General features: G+C 42.7%; 1 protein-coding gene across 12 annotated transcripts in view; it reads right to left on the bottom strand.

The window, feature by feature from the left end:
• The window catches only part of DISP1 (dispatched RND transporter family member 1), a 183,536-nt gene that overhangs the window by 50,204 nt on the left and 113,538 nt on the right, over positions 1-19,794 (bottom strand). For 7 of the 12 annotated variants that reach the window (XM_021064356.1, XM_021064349.1, XM_021064351.1 and 4 more), the window contains one exon: positions 4,891-5,416. In XM_021064356.1, the coding sequence (XP_020920015.1) occupies positions 4,891-5,399 (509 nt within the window). In that variant the 5' untranslated portion in view covers positions 5,400-5,416. Of the gene's footprint in view, positions 1-4,890; positions 5,417-8,237; positions 10,535-19,794 lie in introns of those variants that run through there. The other 5 variants (XM_021064360.1, XM_021064357.1, XM_021064358.1 and 2 more) reach the window with 2 other exon arrangements.

Below are 19,794 nucleotides of genomic sequence, written 5' to 3'. Positions count from 1 at the left end.
CCTCAGAGAAATAAAAATGCGTCTGGCAGGTACCCCAAACCATTGCAGGTTCCCTTCCATGATAATGAGTCTATGGCCATGGCCAAGCATCGTTTATGGAGTCCTCTGCTCCCACCAAGAACATTTTTGCAACGCCAACTTAAAAGGTACGTCAAGGTTGGGTTTGAGATCTTGGGCGCTATTTTTGGACGCAGACCCCCTTATTAATTGTGTCCTAACACCACTCCCCTTCCCCTTTAATGGGGCAATAAGAAGAGCCCCAAATGGAGAATTCAGAACTTAGCTTCAAGCAGCACACCCGGCGTGTGACTTGCTCCCGAGAGGCACTTTCCAGACGTTTGTAGGGTAAGGGGCAGATGTCTCCGCACGTCTTTCAGGCGGCTGGACGGGGTTCAGGAGGTGGAATCAGGAAAAGCCACCCTCCCGGTCATCCCAACGACCCCCTCACTCTGGCCACCCTGTTCGCCTCACTCTTCCCAGGCAAGCCTTTGTCTTCGCCTGCTTCCCCCCTTGCCATCCCCCTGGTCCTCGACGACCGCCTCCCGCCGTCCCTTGACCCTGTCCCGGTCGCCCTGTGAGGGCCACTCACGTTGTCATCTCCGTCGGCCTGCCCCCAGCCTCGCTAACCCCCAGCGACCCTTCCCACCTCGGATCCCCTCCCCGAGTTCCTCACTGTTTTCCCCGCAAAAGAAACTTCTCCTTCTGATTATCGTCCTCAGTTTAGTCCTCAACTCCCCAGATGATTCAGGAGCTCAGCTGGGTCGAGGACCTGTGGGTAAAGGCTCTGTCTCATGTAAGGCGAGACTGGTTTCTGCCTTATAAAATTCCTTCGTGTTCTCAATCAGACGCATTAATTAAGAGCTGAGCGACGGCTATGAGGATAGGAGCCTACAATTGAAAAAAGATGGAAGCTTTATTTATTTATTTATTTATTTATTGTCTTTTTTTAGGGCCCGAGGCATATGGAGGTTCCGAGGCTAGGGGTCTGAAATCAGAGCTGTAGCCACCGGTCTACACCACAGCCACAGCAATGCCAGATCCGAGCTGCGTCTGCAACCTACACCACAGCTCATGGCAACTCGAATCCTTAACCCACTGAGTGAGGCCAGGGATCGAGCCTGCAACCTCATGGTTTCTAGTCGGATTTGCTAACCACTGAGCCACGAGGGAACTCCCAGATGGAAGCTTTAGAATGAGACCTATTTGACCTACTCGATATATGGTGACAAATGGAACTAAGAGAATAGACTGCATGTGAGCCTTGCAATGATCTTAACCAACCAATTCACAGAGAATTTAAAACGGCAAAAACAGGAGTTTCGACTGTGGTGCAGTGGGTTAAGAATTCAGCTGCTGCAGCAGCTTGGGTCACTGGGAAGGCACAGGTTCAGTCTCTGGCCCGGTGCAGTGGGTTAAAGGATCCGGTGTGGCTGGGATTCAATTCCTGGCAAGAGAACTTTCACATGGCGCAGGCGCAGCCATTTAAAAAAAAAAAGCAAAAATACACACAAGTGATGGACTCTAATGAATTGTTTAGAAAGCTTTATTACAGCTCAAAGAGTCAAGAAGGGACGAGAGAACCGCTGTGCTACAGAAGGTGGGAAGAGGAACAGGAGGAGGAGCGACTGAAAGGAGGTGCCTTGCGGGCTGGGAGAAAACTGGATCTTCCTCTCCACTGACTCTCTACGTCATCCTCTACGGTTTTCGCGCTTTATAAAAAAAATACAAATGTCTAAAACTGAAACAAAATACCAACCGGGTGGGCCCATCTGTGGTGTAGGCGCAAAGAGCAACAGCAGCTGAAAGTAGCCAGGATCATCCGCCTGCCCGCAATCTTACTCCACGGCCACCAACCTCTAAGACACTCTTCAAGTGCCGTGAACAGTGCATCCCTTTATCAAGTCATGAATACATCTGAGACATCAAGTGACTAACACTGCATTAAGTATTTGAGATTATCAGGTTTTGAAAAACAACATGCAGGAAATCACAAAAGGAAAAAAAAAATTTTGGAGCAGTACCATCTGTTGCAGAGATCAGCCTCTAGAACCTATGTTCTGATAACTTTTGTAAAAGTGTTGGGTAGAATAACTAATAAAAGACAGCAAAGCATCACAGGACACCCTCATTTTCAGAATTTCTTAGAGCAGACCTCCTGTGCAGACTCTCCCACACTGCCCTGCCCTCCCTTAATCAGCAGCTTTATCGGTGTCCACATTTGCTTGTGCAGATATCTTACGGATTTGAGAAGAGAGACACAGACATGGCTTTGTGTCTTGCCCACAGCACAACTGTGCAAATAAATTCACGCTGGGCTGAGTCTCCCTGCTACAGTTTTCATTCTACGATGACCTCCAACGGTGTTGTTATCCGCAATGCAATTGTCACGTAATACTAGCCCTGTCAAGAAAGCTCAGAGGACCACACTCTTCCAAGTTACTGCCCCAGCCCTGCCCCCAGAAGCCCTGCCGGCTCCGAGCATCCTTCGAAACCTCTCCATTTCTGTGATCAGCATTATCATCTACCCACCGCGTTGCCCCAGCCAGGAAACTGAAAATGGTTGTGATTCTTCTTCCTTCTTCCCCATACCCAGCTGTCCACCAAATCTAGCAGAGTCTACCTTGTAAATCTCTCTAGTATGAAAATATTTCTTTTTTCCTCTTTTGTTTTTTTTTTTTTTAGAGCTGCACCCATGGCACATGGAGGTTCCCAGGCGAGGGGTCGAATCAGAGCTACAGCTGCCAGCCTACACCACAGCCACAGCAATGCTGGATTCTTAATCCACTGAGTGAGGCCAGGGATCGAACCCACATCCTCATGGATACCACAAACATTACCACTGGGCCACAATGGGAACTCCCCCAATTTTTTAAATTCCAATATGAAAAATTTCTCACAGAATATTCCAGTTTCTTTTACAACTTTTCCTGATGGACAAATATGGCAATTTTATCCGTTTGCTTTTCTAAGGCCATTCTATTTAAAGTAGTATGTACATTGGGCTCTCATTCCTGTAAAATTAGATCATTGAGAGAGGCTAAGCCAGAGTCCTGAAAATACTGACATGCTGGTCACACTGAAACACCAGGGCGCTTGCCCCTTGTTTTACTTTCTTGTGAAGCTTTGTCTAGGAGGGGTCAGCTTCACAATGTAGAGCTGTCTGTTTCACCTCACACTCTGCAATCACATAATTAATGATTTGGAAATACCGATATTTATGACCCTATCATTTCAACACAGTTTCATTCAAAGTGGAAAGAGTCTACTGCTGGCCACACGGCACAGTGCCATCTGGACCGCGATCTTCTAAGAAGTGGCTTTGAGGAGTTCCCGTCGTGGCGCAGTGGTTAACGAATCCGACTAGGAACCATGAGGTTGCGGGTTCTGTCCCTGCCCTTACTCAGTGGGTTAAAGATCCGGCGTTGCCGTGAGCTGTGGTGTAGGTTGCAGACGCGGCTCAGATCCCACGTTGCTGTGGCTCTGGCGTAGGCCGGTGGCTAGAGCTCCGATTCAACCCCTGGCCTGGGAACCTCCATATGCCGCGGGAGCGGCCCAAGAAATAGCAACAACAACAACAACAACAAAAGACAAAAAAGACAAAGAAGAAAAAAAAAAAAAAAAAAAAAAAGAAGTGGCTTTGGGGGAGGTGAGCGTTCTCATCAGAGTTCTATAAACTGAGAGACTCTGACATCCGATGCGGGAACATGTCTCCCGCTCCCCGCATACAGTGGAGTAGTACTCAGCAACGAAAAGGGAGCCTCATACACACAGTCTCCAAAACGTGATGCTGAGTCGAAATTGCCAGACACCACAGAGAACCTACGTGTGACTCCATTCATACAAAGCTTTAGAGCAAACAAAACAAACTCTGGTAACAGAACTCGGAACAGTGTTTCTGGTGAAGACAGAAGGAATAACCAGGAAGTGGCATAAGGGGGCTTTCTCAGGTGACAGAAGAGTTCCATCTCTGACCAGGGCGGGCATTACGCCAGCGTCCACAGTTGTCAAAACTGATCAACCGATACACTTAAGATATGTGCATTTCTCTGTATATAAACTATACCCTAATTTTAAAAAGAGAATGCTTTCTTCTAGTTCTTCTAAAACTTTTTATCACCAAGAAAAGTGAAATAATTTTTGGTCTCTACAAAGTCCTCAGTATTTTATAAACTATATGACCATTGCACGCCAGCAGTACAGGTAAGTTAACCATGGAAAAAATATCAGAAGCACATATCAGAGAAACTCTAACCTGGGAAGGGAACGAGAACTGGCCACAATAGAGATTTTTCCAGGACTTTTCAATCTGAAAATGCTTTACGATAAATATGTTTTAAAGTCTTCTGCTACAGATTTATAGGTCCCATCTGCTGTGAAAGGAACGGTTGCTTTCATACAATCTCGACATATTACATAATTACATAAACCACGTGAAGAGAAATTGTGCATATAGCCAAAAGGAGGCCACTGGTTTTGTACTTCTTTTTCATAAATGCTGCTCACTATCAATAATAGCAAACATAAGCCTCCTGTTTAGGCAGCCTCATTACAAATATATCTCTCATGTTTAATAGCAGAAATTCCTAATTTTACTAAAACCTTCTATTGAACTTTATAACTCTGGGCCTAACAGGGACACCTAACCAGCCTGCAGACAGGGAAAAAGGAATAGAGGCTTTACTTGACTAAGAAGTCAATGGATAAAACAGATATAATATTATTTCACTTGCATTTTAACAGGCTTCACACAATCCACCAAATAGGCATTTTTACTGGTTTCCTTTCTCTGATACTTTTTTGTCTCCTCCTTTTGAAGCATCGACCCAAGCAGTCACATTCACATGGAGTTTGCTGGATGCGAAGGTCCAGGAAAACTTTCTGAGCACTCACCTTACGCGGGCTATGTGCTGCGGCACAGGCTGATGCTGAAAATGGTCAGGCCACGGATGATGCAGGCAGAAGGATGGAGAGGGCTGAAGACAGCACGCAGTCTGATAAACAGGTGAATGGTTTGGACAGAGAGATGCAGAGTACTCTGAGTGTGGCTGCATGCAACACGAGGCCAAAGCGGGAGGTGCTGCAGAGCCAGCCTCGCGATGGCACTCTTGGTGACTGTCATGGCTAGTCAGAGGGTGATGGTATGGGCAAGGATGGCAGCACTGGGGTAACCTCTGAGGCGTCCTTTGGTTGTCTAAAGGCAGGAAGGATGATTTAACTGTGCCATTAACTTGCAGGCATCCGTTTGGACTCACTTTTGTCCTTGGTGCTTCTTTGGGTGCGAGCTGCTGGGCTGCAAGGTCTCCATCACAGGGGGTGAGGGGACCAGGGTTGGTAGTGCTGGTTGCGATGCTGCCATTGCTTAGAACCACAAAATCGTGGCTTCCGGTGCTCATAGCCATGCTCCAGTTTCTTGACCCTGAGAAAGAAAACGACATCAAGTCATCCAGTTATAGGCAGGCAGGCGATTCTGTAGAAAAGACAGGACAAGTATTTGAAGACAGCTCTGAAAACAAGGGCTCTTGCGGGAGTTGTAAAAGTGGCGGGGGATGCTGGCAGCACCTGCAACAGAATCAGGGGGCTCAGGCCTCCTCTCCCTCCTCCCCAGCCACTTCCCGCACCTTAGAACCCTCTCCTGACCTACTGGACACGAACTCCCCTCTCGGTGCCCTTCTGCTGTCCTCGTCCCAGCCACAAAGGTGTCAGTGAAGAAGGAGAACGTTTTAGGACGGGGGTGGGAAGGGGTAGAAGAGACAGGGGTGCCAATATCATCCTGCAACTTTCAACACTATTATGCTGGGCTGTTCTCATCTAAGAGAAGTGGGCAAAGTGAGGCCTCTGAGGGCACCTGGTTGTGTAGATTAATGCAGTGTGAGTAATCTTAAGAATATCTTGTGGCTCAGCAGGTTACAAACTCGACTAGTATCTGTGAGGTTGCGGGTTCACTCCCTGGCCTCGCTCAGTGGCTTAAGGATCTGGTGTTGCCCTGAGCTGTGGTGTAGGTCACAGACACCGCTCAAATCCCGCATTGCTGTGGCTGTGGTGTAGGCCGACAGCTATAGCTCTTATTCAGACCCTAGCTTGGGAGCCTCCATGAGCCGAGGGTGCAGCCCTAAAAAAAAAAAAAAAAAAAAGAATATCGTATGTTTTTCAGAGTTCCATTGGCTCATCGGTTTAAGAACCTGACTAGCATCCATGAGGATGTGGGTTCAATCCCCAGCCTCACTCAGTGGGTTATGGATCTGGCATTGCCGTAAAAAGAAAAGAAAAAAAAAAAAAAAAGAATATCTTATGTCTTTGAAAAATGTCAAGGAAATACGACTTTTCCTCTAAGTCACTCAGGTCATAGAATAAGAATAAGCAGGAGAAAATAAAAACTAATCAGTGAAGCTAAGAATTGTTGCAACCAAGATACTGGACACAAAAGTTTTAGCCCCTAAACCAATGAATATAATGCTAAAAAATAATAAACAAAAAATATGCCATATAAGCTGCCATGAACTCACTCATTTGTTTTCTATGTTACATCCTACAGGTAGCATTGCTTGCCCATGAGAAAAATAATACTATGACTGGGATTTCTTCAAGTGAGAGTTTTGCTCTTAAGTTTTCCCCTCCACCAAAAGGTCCAGGCCTCCAATGCAAAGGGAAAAAATAATGCTCAAATTACCAGGAGTATTTTTCTGTCCAGTCAAACAAAAGCCAAAGCAGAAGCAGACAACCTTCTTCCTTTCCTTAAACTATTTCCCACCCTCTGACCAACCAACAAACAAAACCTGGGAACCTAGTAAGACAGAATGGGTCATCACAGCTCTCAGTCTAGGAGGCGCAGCTGTGGCTCTGCAGGTTAAGGACCTGACTTTGTCTTGGTAAGGGTGAGGCCTCAAGCCCTGGCCTCGCTCAGTGGGGTAAGCATCTGGTGTTGCTGTAAGCTGTGGTGTAGGTCATAAATGCAGCTCAGATCCGGTGTGCTATGGCTGTGGTGTAAACCAGCAGTTGCAGCTCCAATGAGACCCCTGGCCCAGGGACTTCCGGATACCACAAAGTGTAGCCCTTAAAATTAAAAAAAAAAAAAAAAAAATGCTCTTGGCCTGTTTTAATCTATACAAGAAAGCCAACAAGAAAAAAAGAAAACATGCTTTGGCTCACTAACCCCTCTGGCATGGTATTCTGAGCAGACCAAAGGGCTTCTGGAAAAGCTCCCTCCTGTCTCTCCCCACCTCTGGCAGATGCACAGGTACCAGAAGAAACCATCTCTTCCCAGTCTGAGTACATTGTAAAGACAAACCTGTATCCTCATGGGGAAGGTTCCTAAGCCTGTTTTCACTCAATTTATAAACTACTCAACAGGGGCAGTTCTGAGCAGAAGGCCAGAACAACGCATAACATTTCACTTTGAAAACTAACACCCAGAAGATGCTCACTGTGCTGGGATGCAAATGTAACGTTACGGACTTATTTTCCTTTGGGATAGAGCTCCTCCAACACTCAAAACACACATACACAAATTCAGCTATAAAAATATCAACGCCACAAGAAATAGAAGAACTAATGCGGATGTTAAAGATGTCTTTATAAATTAGTTTAGTGGGAAAAACAAAGCATTTACAAATACCAAAGCATGGAAATCGAGTTAGATGCTACCCTCTCGCCGGGTCTGCCAATCCCAGCTTCCTTTCATGATGACCATTAAGAAGGCTCTTGGATTGGAGCACACACGGCTTTACTCACTCAGTAAACCACTCCTGGGTATAAATACCCACTATAAAATATTCAAATAATACACCCAACACAAAGTAGTTACATGTATTATCCAACTAGTGGGAAGACAGGGTAGATAAACTGGTAAGAGCCCTAAACTGACCGAAGAGGCATAGACTTCTCATTTTCTTCCCATCACTTTCTTAACAATGTGCCACCTCCGCAAGCTCGGCTCACTTGAGCTTCCCTTTACTGGAGGATATATCTTCCTTTTGTTGTTAACGAAAGGAAAAGCTGCATGCAAAGGTTCTGAAAACAAGAAAACATCCTAATTAAAGGCCATCTAAAAAGGCACTCGACTTTTTAAAAAGTTAATGGAAAGTTAAGATGTTTATTTGCTTGGTTAAGTGAAAGTCTAGATAATGTAAGAAGCAATCGCTTGATGAGATAAAAGTAGTCATTTCTCAGAATTAGAAGCTCTCGTTGTGCAAATACTCCCCAGAAATCACATGCTTTCCTTGCCTATAGCCATGACTCACGTTCCGGAGCCTTCTCTTCAGACCTCAGCCAAGCTACCAGAACGGAGGCGATCTGCTGGGTTAAATGGGAAAATCAAGACCTCCTCTCGGCCCCTCCATCAGGGGGGGAGGAGGACTTTTTCTGGCTGGCTGGTTTGTTCTTACATCCTAGTTTGGCTAACATCATCTCAGAGCGTCTATTTTTGGTATTCAATTCAATCAATCCTATTGACTAATCACAGCGAGCGGGTGAGTTAGGCTAGTGAGAAGTATCTTAACAAAAATCCTCAAAGTTTTGAAGTGAAACTGGGCATAAGACAGAGAGCTTATCAACCTCAGACGCTCATCAAAGCCCCCTGAAATCCTCTCTGGACTCCCCAAAATTCCATATTTCCCTGTCTTCTAATGGAATCTGCTTTTTCTCGGGAAAACAAAATTTTTTTCTTTGTGACAAGAATTACAACTGTCACTCCCTCTTATTTTTATTGCAAACGCATCATTCGTTTTGTAGTCACATAAGAGTTAAGTAGATTTCTGCAGGCTAGCCAAGGGACCTAATCACCATTTATAACATTTTTTTCCTCCAGAGTGGTAAAATGCAGTTCAAGTGCCAAATAACTGACTTACAAATGAATTTTTGGAACACAACTTGTTTTGTAGCTTGGAGATTTCTTGTAATGAAGTAGGTATGAGCGGATAGTAAAGAATAATTTGAACTTTGACCTTGGCTTGTATTTGAAGTAATAAGTCATGTGAGCGTTCCATGATTCAGTTTCTTTAATCATAAAATGGGAACGACCAAACTGACTTTACAAGTAAGTTGTGAATTGTAAATAAAAGATAATTAAAAGGCAAAAAGAAAAAAAAAAACTAGAAATTGTTCTAAGAAATGTTTACAGGCTGAGTTCAGTGGATGCATCTGCATATGAATTCAGGCGACCAGGAGAATCGCCAAGTTTCAATCTGAAGTCAAGAGGTGCCCTTAAGGCCACAAAGACCAAGACTTTCTTTCTTGGGAACTGAAACAAGTAAGAAGTAAGACTTGGTCCAAGTCTCGGAGAGAACAGGAAAAGAGATGAGACAGAGGAAGATTCAACATCACAAAAAGGAACTATTGTGATAAATCTCACGCTATGTGATTATAAATGCAGTGATATTAGTATTGATGGTGGAAGTTTGAAATAAGTTTTGGATCAAATATAATTAACCACTTTAAAAGAGCTATGTTGAAGTCACCTTTTCCCCCAGGGCCATAACACGCAGGGACTGCCAAGAGAAGGCTATTCTCGAGGCACTGGCATGAGGTGTGATGGGCCGTGGCCAGAGAGCTTAGCGTACTTCCTGTTGTTCATGACTACCGCATGCCAATATCAATACATCCAAAGCCACTAATCTCATACCCTCTACCTCACCTTTTCCACTCAAATTTTGATGTCCTAAGTGCTTTAGCCACTTTGGGGGTAGAAGGCTTTGGCCAAGGACCATCTTTTGATTACATTTTAAAATTTAAGTGATTTTTTTTTTCTTTGAGCCTCCAGTTCTGCACACATATGAATCAGGATGTGAATCAATGTCCATCTCACAGGATCACTATGAGAATGTAAAAATATTCGGAAACCATAAAGGGCTATGTGTATCTGCAGTGGAAGAATGATTATTATTGCTGATGGAGTGATGAGTACATAAAAAATATAGAACGATGCTTCCTAGTTTCAAAGCCAAAATTATGTTTTCAAATGGCATCAGAGACATCTGGAGCTTAGCAGACATGGCCTGCGTAGGTCTGAGTGGGAACGTTGACGCTGTTAGTTATGAACGTTGAGAACCTGGGTCAAGTTAGTTACACTCTTAGTCTCTAAGACTTGGTTCTCAGTTCAATTTGTTTGAAATGCAAATGGGTGAGACCTTCTAAGAAAGCAACGCGACACCACGCATCAACTTTTAAAATACCCTCATCTTCGGACTTAAACTCTACTCGGATTTTGCCGTTTGGATGTACCCGAACAATGTGTAAAGCTAAACACCCACACAAAGATCCTGCCCACCGCACTGCTTGGAACAGAGAAAACCAAATGACCTAAATTATCAATTTGGAGGACTTAAATTCCCTCATATCCATACTTCGGGTATCCTCCTCAACAAAAAAGAATGAGTTTGATCAGGATTATTTCTAGGGAAAGAAATCCAAAGCACATCTTGACGTCTGAATAAAACCTAGCTGCAGAACAGCTTTTTTATTTCATTAAAAAAGTGAGGGAGGGAGTTCCCGTCGTGGCTCAGTGGGTGACAAATCCGACTAGCATCCGTGAGGATGCAGGTTCAATTCCTGGTCTTGCTCCATGGATTACGGATCTGGCATTGCCTTGAGCTGTGGTGTAGGTCGCAGATGTGGCTCAGATCCTGCGTTGCTGTGGCTGTGGTGTAGACCAGTGGCTGCAGCTCCGATTCAACCCCTAGCCTGGGAACCTCCATGTGCTGCAGGACATGTGGGAAAAAAATAAAGTGAGGGAGACACACATATACAGTTAGTATAGACATAGTAATTTCTAGAAGGCCCTAAGAAAACTAAGAGTTGGGCTGGGCCCCTTGGAAGAGTAGAGACTTTCACATTCTACTTCCTATGCTGCTTGCAGCTTTTACGACAAATGTGTCTTTTTCACGGTAATAACATATTAATAGAACAACATACAGCATTCCTAACATAGTGACTAGTAATGAACGAGAGATAATTGTTATTAAAATGCAAAAACAGGAGTTCCCGCCGTGGCACAGTGGTTAATGAATCTGACTAGGAACCATGAGGTTGCAGGTTCGATCCCTGCCCTTGCTCAGTGGGTTAAGGATCCGGCATTGCCATGAGCTGTGGTGTAGGGTGCAGATGAGGCTCGGATCCCACATTGCTGTGGCTCTGGTGTAGGCTGGTGGCTACAGCTCCGATTCGACCCCTAGCCTGGGAACCTCCAAGTGCCGCGGGAGCGGCCCAAGAAATGGCAAAAAGACAAAAAAAAAAAAAAAAAAAAAAAAAGCAAAAACAGAAACAAACTTATTTTATTAAGTAGTCATCCATTCACTGGATGCTTTTTTAAATTTGTTTATCTTCCAGTATATACATCTATTCTTTGCTGATTTGCTGCTTTATCCAATTATTTGACATAGAGACACAATATATCAAATAATTGGATAAAGGAGGAAATCAAAAGGGAGCTAAGGAGCAAGAACAGATGAATACAGACTATTCAGGAAAAGGTTTTCAATCTATCTTACAGCTTCCAAGGTTTGGGAAACATAAATCATTACTTGTTGGACCAAAGCTATCTATGAAACCAAAAGTACCATGACTTAGTTCATAAGCATTAAGCAGACAATGCAGAAGAGAAACACAGAAGCATTTCCGTCATGATGACATGTGAAGAGAAAAGTCATCAGAATTCATGTGATGGGAAGGTGCAAACAATTACATCCTACTCTAGTTTGGGGCTCAGGAAACCTACACCTATAAAATAAAAGGAAACTACTCTGCTTCAAAGACTAAAAGCAGTATCTCATGCAAAATGCTATCATAGTAGGAACTGTGAATTATGAAAATTTGATGCACCAACGTATTACATACCAAAATATGTTAGTGACACACAACTTATCCAAAGGATGGAATCGAACTATTTAGGTAGCTCAACATCTAAAAAGTGTTACAAAAACCTCCCAGTAGCTCCTTGGAATTGGAAGCCAGAGCTGTTAGTGTGGCCAGAAAACTGTCAAGTTAACTCTAAATGTACTGTTGAAGAGAATACACAGACCCGTTCCAATTCCCACAGTACCACTCAGCAAGGCCATCACTCTCCAACACGCAGGGCTGAGCCGCCTAAAGGCACAACGTCTTGTCTCCATCAACACTTAACGATGGTGCCCCTCTTCGGGAGTGCCAAACACTTCCACACCCGATCTCACCTGAGTCCATCCCCACAAGAGCCCTCAGGAAAACAGGTGTGGCAGGCATCACCACCCTACTTTGCAAAAGAGAACCTGAGACACAGTCTCAAATGCGAACGCCCAGAAGTCTGATGCGAACGTTCTGGAGGGCTTTCTGCTAGAATTTCCAGAAGGTCAGATAATATGTCCTAGAATAACCTCTGGCTTCATCAGACTCATAACACCAAACTTCACCATAAATGGCAAGACTAGAGGAAAAGCAAGGATCTCACGTTGTATGTAGCCAGTCACCTTTTTCCGAAGCATGATGCTTCCTGTTAGTTTCACTAGACAAAACACTAATACAGTGTTGCTTCTCAAATGTATGCATCACTGGAGGATGTGGCTAAAATCTCGATTCTGAGATAGTCCATCGGGGGTGGGGCAAGAATCTTCCAACAACATGTGCATGATGTGGGTCCCTGGAACACACTTTGTGTAGCAGGGCAAAACCACAAACGAGGTGGGGAGGCTACAGGAGGATCAGACCAAAGTGATGTGCAATTCAAGCAGGGAAGTGATAACAGCTGACAGAGAAATAAAGACCCACTGTTCTAAATAAGGCAGAGAAAAGTAACACATTTTTATAGCAGAGGTACCAATTGATACCGAAGTTTAATTATGGCTTGTTTTCATGACTCTTAAACTGCTGTGTGCATAGAAATAACAACCAATCAGATGTTAATCTTTCTAATGCAATGTATATGGACCGAGCAATTTATTTTTTTTATTTTTGTTTTTGACCACGCCTGCGGCATGTGGAAATTCCTGAGCCAGGGATCGAATCCGAGCCACAGCAGTGACCCAAGATGCTGCAGTGACAATGCCGCATCCTTAACCTGTGACATCACAAGGGAACTCCTGGATTGAAGCATCTTGCCCAGTTAACTGGGTGAGACCATCTCTTTCCCTCGGGCGGTACTACAAAGATACCTGAAGTCTCTTCTTCACGCAGGTATAAAGGTAGTTTGGGAAGTACCTGTATCCACTATGTACCAAACCTGCTTTAATACGCAAGGTTCCCCTAAAATTGCTTGATGCTCAGCCTAAAATGTTGGCCTCATTTCTTATCACTGGCACCTATTATCATTTAGTGCTATGGCCAGAGAAGACATCAATGAACCAAAGAGACTGACAAAGAAGAGTATATGTGAGGCATGTTCCAGAGTGAGACCATTCAAGCTGGACAGTACAAGGACATTTGCCCGGTTTTGTCTCTAGGAGTATATTTCCCTTCAAAGGGCTATGAAAATGGTTTTATCATCTCACTATGTCAAAGACTTTCCTTATAATAGCCTATGAAGATCTTATTAAACCCATTACAGAGAAAACTAAGGATGTAACTAATTCAAATCACATGATTGGGATTCAATCTCCGACCAGCATGTCTCTGAAAGTAAGGCTTTTTTTTTTTTTTTTTTTGGTCTTTGTAGGGCTGCACCCATGGCATAGCGAGGTTCCCAGACTAAGGGTCCCATCAGAGCTGAAGCCACCGGCCTACACCACAGCCACAGCAATGTGGGATCTGAGCCATGTCTGCGACCTACACCACAGTTCACGGCAATGCCAGATCCTTAAGCCACTGAGAGAGGCCAGGGCTCGAACCTGTGTCCTCATGGATACTAGCTGGATTCATCAACTGCTGAGCCACGAGAGGAACTCCCTGAAAGTAAGCCTTTTCTAACCTCAAGATGCTTCTAGGGCAATGCCAAGTTCAACAGCTTTTATAGGACCACTAGAAGCTACTAATATAAAATTCAGTCTAAAGGTCCACATGAAACATAGCCTCTGAATTCAATCTTTCCCAAGACACTTTTAAAAGGTACAATTCCACATTCAGGAGTGTCAGAGACATATTTCATTGAATTAAAACAAGTGCTATCCACCCAGATGTCGTATTATGCAAACCTGAAAAGCAAGGCGATGGATTGATCATTGTTGTCATGCAGAATCTGGACTATTTCAAAAAAATGTCATTGTGCCCTGACAGCAAAATCAGTATCTTTAATCAAAGAATCAGGCCCTCTTAAGAAACTAAAAAGAATGGTCTTAAATAAAGAAACATAATCTTCTCCCCTTCTGAGACAAATTACATTTTCTTATTTTCCGTTGAGTTCATGAACTTTCTACCATTTAACTCTCCTCCAGTAAGAACACTTATAAATATCTTCACTTAGTCACCTACAAGCATTTTCTATGCTGCAAAGAACGCTACAGAAATAAGGTGTTATTGCTATCATTCCCCTTAATCATAAACTACAGTAAATTCGAAGCCCTTTTCCTAGAGAAACAATGCTGCATACATTTGAAAATCTATCCCACTAAACAAACACTTCATAAGAGCCCACTGGGTATTACTGTGCTTTCCATCACACCACGAAAAAAGCAACTGACTGAAATCTAGCAAATCTGCAAAGAAGGGACCACCAATGTCTTATAAGGGAAACCCCCTATTGCCTACTAAATTTGTATTATCATACATTTGTATTATCAAATTTGACAGAACACTGTAAACCAGTCATAATGGGGGAAAAAAATCCAAAAAAATTGTATTATCAAGATAGCTTCACTTTAAGATAACAAACACCATCTTTGAAAATGAAACATACCTAGAATTTTCATATAACCTTTTAAAAGTATGATTTTATACAATAAAGGCATCTATAAAAATAAATTACAAATGCTTCCTTGTTTACAAAAACCATTCAAAATATTTACAAAGAGCTAAACGATACAGAAGAAAAATTAAAATTGACAGATACAGTTTCCCCCTCGACCAGATTCACAAAACTCTGTAGATCGATAAGAGTCAAACAGTAGGAAGACGTTAGCGTGTACGTGCCACAGCAAATCCGAAGACCCTGAACTTGGAAAGCATCCTTATTGTTAGACACAAGGTAGCTTGTCAAAGCTGTGATTTACACCCAGAGGAGGGCATGATGGGAATTTCTGGGCTGGGGAAACATCAGTCTCCTTTTTCTCATGTTTCCTGTTTAATGTACCTTTGGTAGCAGGTCTATGTGGGAAGAGAAATGCAGGTGTAAAAAAAAGTTTCTCTCTTAGAGTCTGGGATAAATGATAACATCCTTTTTCAGCATATACACTGATCTTCCTGAATATATATTTCAACAGCACCATCATTAGATCGTCATTATTAAAGTAGTTTTCAAAGATTTCTCTTCCAAATTCATCCACCAAATTTATCACACCACAAAACTTCCCCACTTCCTCCCACAGTAAGTGAGCTGTATCCATGGCAGCAATGCCCTTAAAAGAGACAGAGTAGTATATCCGTTTATATTTGAGTTCCTATCGCAGACGACTTCCAATTCTATTAAACGGCAATTGTTTCTTTTAACCCTAAGTCTGAAGACTTGTGTTCATTTGCATAACTAAGAATATACAAAATAAAAGTAGAGTTTTCTATATCAGAAATGTCAATCTAGGGAGTTCCCGTAGTGGCTCAGTGGGTTAAAAACCTGACTAGTATCCATGAGGATGTGGGTTCGATCCCTGGCCTCACTCAGGGTTTAGGATATGGCGCTGCTGTGAGCTTCGGTGTCGGTCAAAGACACGGCTCGGTTCCGGTGTTGCTGTGGCTGTGGTGTAGGCCGACAGCCACAGCTCCGACACGACCCCTAGTTCCAGGAACTTCCACAAGTTGAGAGTGCGGCCTTAAAAAAAATATGTTAATCTATAATCTTTCAAAAAAGTTCTAGAAGACAGTCTTCTGATAAGCCGTTATCTAACGCAAGAACCAGGCAGCCAAGACATTCACTTAGACTCTGCAGCAAGTCTTGAAGGAAACACAATAAATATAACAAATATTCGCAAAGCTGTAAGTCTATTACCATGGTTCCAACCCTTCCTGCAAATTAAAATCACTTCAGTTATATAAAAAAAATTTATAGACCCAGGGCCCTGGGCCCAGAGGTTGATTTAATTCATATTTTAATGGGGTGTGGGCATTAGCATTTTAAAACGCTCCCCAGATGATTTTAATGTACTCCTAGGGTTGAGGACCATTGATTTATTCTTTATTTAATTAATGCTGATCAATTTATAAGAGCAAGCAATTGCTACTGAAGAGTATTCAGCATGGGTTCAGGAAATATTGCTTGAAATGCAGAATAATGCTGTCTATTCAAAAACTCCACATTAGGGGTGTGTGTTATAGTATTTGGATTATCTTTACTTCTTTGGGGTTATAATGAAAAGAGGTCTCATCTGTATCATATTTGAAGTTTACGGGGCAGGGATGAGGGTCCAGGGAAGAGAAATCCTTAATGAGACATGAATTTGAGAGACAAGAGTGCAGGATTCATGTGGAACAGTGTTGTGGGAATACAAAACAACTTGTCACATAGCCTCAATTACTCATGGATCATTTGAATAATGTGTAGGCTATGGCCAATTTGACTAATGAGCTTATTTAGCCCTCAAGAAAAATATATCCCCAGCACCTGGTCAATCTCCAACATGAAGTCTCAAGCCTCTAGTAAAAGAGTAGTTCCCTAAAGTTTTGTGCCAAAAAAAAAAAAAAAAAAAAAAAAAAAAATGAAGGAGAAGGAAGAAGGGAAGAAGATAGGAAGGAAAGGGAGTTCCCTGGTGGCTCAGCAGGTTAAGGATCTGGCATTGTCACCGCTGTGGCTCGAGTCACTGCTGTGTTGAGGGTTTGAACCCTGGCGGCTCAGCAGGTTAAGGATCTGGCATTGTCACCGCTGTGGCTCGAGTCACTGCTGTGTTGAGGGTTTGATCCCTGGCCCCAGAACTTCTTGCATGCCATGGGCGTGGCTGAAAAAAGAAATAAAAGGAGGAAGGAAGGCAAAGAAAGAGGAAGGGCAAAGGAAACGAAAGAGAAAATGAAAGAAAAAATACTCCTGCTTCGGACGGCATTTTTAATTCTAGAGTCAGACGACCTCCAGACGGCAGGCTGCTCTCTAGACTCACATCCCCATGAAAACAGAATGAACTACAGGATGCTTTGGTGATAAACAGGACCCCCAAGGAGTGACGGATCTATCTTTAGGCCATAAGATTTCATCTGAAATTATCTGGCCTCAACTAAAACCGCAAAACAGGCAACTTTACAATCGAGCAACCTCTCTGTGTGACTACAGTTCTTCCCTAGTAGAACTAGGATCATGTTACCGAGCTTACGGTGTGTTGCTGAAGAGATCGCAAGCACGTCTAAAGACACCATGAATGTCTGATACTTCACACCTCTCAAAACCTCAAAACTTAGCAGCTCAAAGGAAAAAAACCACCACCGAGATCAATGAAAATGAGAAAATACCACCTCCACGCATGGTGAGGCCCAAGAATGGGAAGGAATCTTTAAAACGTCTTCCATAAAGCCCCAAACTGAGATCAATCACCATAAAGCACTTGAAAGCTGTTTGATTTACATGGTAACGTGTTGTTTCTTAATATCACACTCAGACGTATCCCACTAATGCTAAGTATCCGACACCAGGCTCCACTCCCCGCTGCTTTGTGAAGTTTGAGAAGTAGCAAATCAGATCTCCTAGAGCAGCTCCAAATGGGTTCCTCCCTGCAGGGCACAGCGAATAAAGGCTCAGGGGTATCCTTTAGTCTACAGGCAACTTGAGAAACATATCTCAAGGTATCTGTTATGAGGCACAGTGCAAGACCTCCTTGGACTGAGAGAACGCTGAGATTTACTTGAAACTTAGAAAAACACCAAATTTTGCCTGTTATTCTTACTTGAATTGGATCAGTAAAGTAACTCTTAGCAAGAGTCTGGGTACATCTTTCATAAATCTTTTCCTCTTCCTTACTTAAATTACCACTATAAATGTTGGCCAATTCTATTTGCTTTCCTGAGTATGTTAGATGAGCTGAAATGACATTTATATTGTGCACGTGGCGTTCTTGTTTGCTCACAAAGGTAATGAAATCCTATTTTTCAGTTAAATGGGAGCATGTCCTCATTTGGCAAGCATATAATAAGCACCTAGTGTGTTCCCTGTGAGTCGTTTTCGTGGAATCGAGTATGTGAGCCTGAAATAAGTGAGCCTGTTAAATAGCGATTAAAATGATATACAAATAGAAATTGAGAGAGCAAAGGGCCATCCTCTGCCCCGAGTCCTATTTTTCTCATATACTTTAGCTGCTTTGTTTTATATTTTTTCTGAAAGGCTGAGAGGTTAAGCAGTTCATTTGTCTTTTGATCCTAAACACCCAGTTTTATTTCCTGTGTTGGGATGTGGTCAGAAATTGTAAGTTTTAAGAAATGAGAAATGTTCACGTAGCCAGTGTGTCAAGGCTGTCTGTCCACCATGGGTACGGAGCTGTAAGAGTTACAACATTTGTACTGTTCAGATGCTCTGATCCAACCCCAGAACTCAAAGCAGTTAGAGTCGAAGGGACAGAACTGGTGCAGAGCAAACTCTGAAAAGCAGACGTCCCCCGTTTGCTAAAAAGGTTGAGTGATTCAATACAAACCAAAGAGACACCTCGGATTAGGCTGAGTGTCGGATGGAAGCTCCTTGCGGGGCAGTAGGTTAAGGATCTGGCATTGCCATAGCTGTGGCACAGGTCGCCACCCGCCTCAGGTTCAATCCTTGGCCTGGGCCAACGTCCACAGGCCCTGAGTGCAGCCAAAATTAAAAAAAAAAAAAAAAAAAAATGCTGGAGGAATCCGTTTTACGGTATCGTTTCCCAGAGTGGAAAGGCTAACACGTATTTTCAAAACTGCTCCGTAGGTCAATCATTTCAGACACAGACAGTACATGTTTTTTCATAATCAGTGCAAATAGTTCATGTTCCCAATTCTATGATTCGGGTGTAAGATGTAAACCATGTGAAGCATGAAAAGACACATAAAAAATACTCTGATTTCTGCATATACTAAAACAAAAAATGGATGAATGAAACATAGTCATCCAATAAAATACTCCAATACTCAAGATTTGGCAATGAAAGCATTCTAAGATAATTTAATTAAGAGATGTAATTAAAAAAAAATAACAGCAAGACAATTTTACCATTTTACAAAGTAGAAATGTGTCAGCAGACGTTAAAACCGTGCTAAGTAGTAAACCCACTGTCTACGAGTGGGAGGCTCTAGTGCAAGAGGTTATTTACATAGTTTCGTGACTGCCCAGCCATCAAAGGGAACTGGAGTTTTCTTAATTATAAATACTATCATCTAAAACGACCCTCTTATGGGTAAGAAGGACATATTCATTCTTTTTCTTTCCACAGGAATACTTGCTCAAGAAAATTTTAGCAAATTGTCAAGCATGACCCATATTTCTTACATTAGCACTGAAGAAAATCATTTATGGTCAGTCAATGATTGGCATGAAATACTTCAGTTTTTGTGAAATCTTTATCCAGTTGGGTTTTTTTTTTAATTTTACATTTTTACGACAAAACATACAAATCTTTCACAAGTTAAACTAGTCTGAATTTTTCTACCAGGCACATAGAAATTATCCATTCTAATTTTAAGCCAAAGTAAATATGGCAAATATATTTCAATTTCTACTCTCCCTAGTAAATCCCACTGTCATGTAGTTCTATCACTGCCACAATTAAAATGAAGGCAATGCACCAACATCTAAGCACCTCAAATACAACTTGG

Source organism: Sus scrofa, chromosome 10 (assembly GCF_000003025.6).
Source record: "Sus scrofa isolate TJ Tabasco breed Duroc chromosome 10, Sscrofa11.1, whole genome shotgun sequence".
Taxonomy (NCBI): domain Eukaryota; kingdom Metazoa; phylum Chordata; class Mammalia; order Artiodactyla; family Suidae; genus Sus; species Sus scrofa.
Note: the sequence above shows the minus strand (reverse complement) of the source record. Positions and strands in the feature narration are given on the sequence as shown.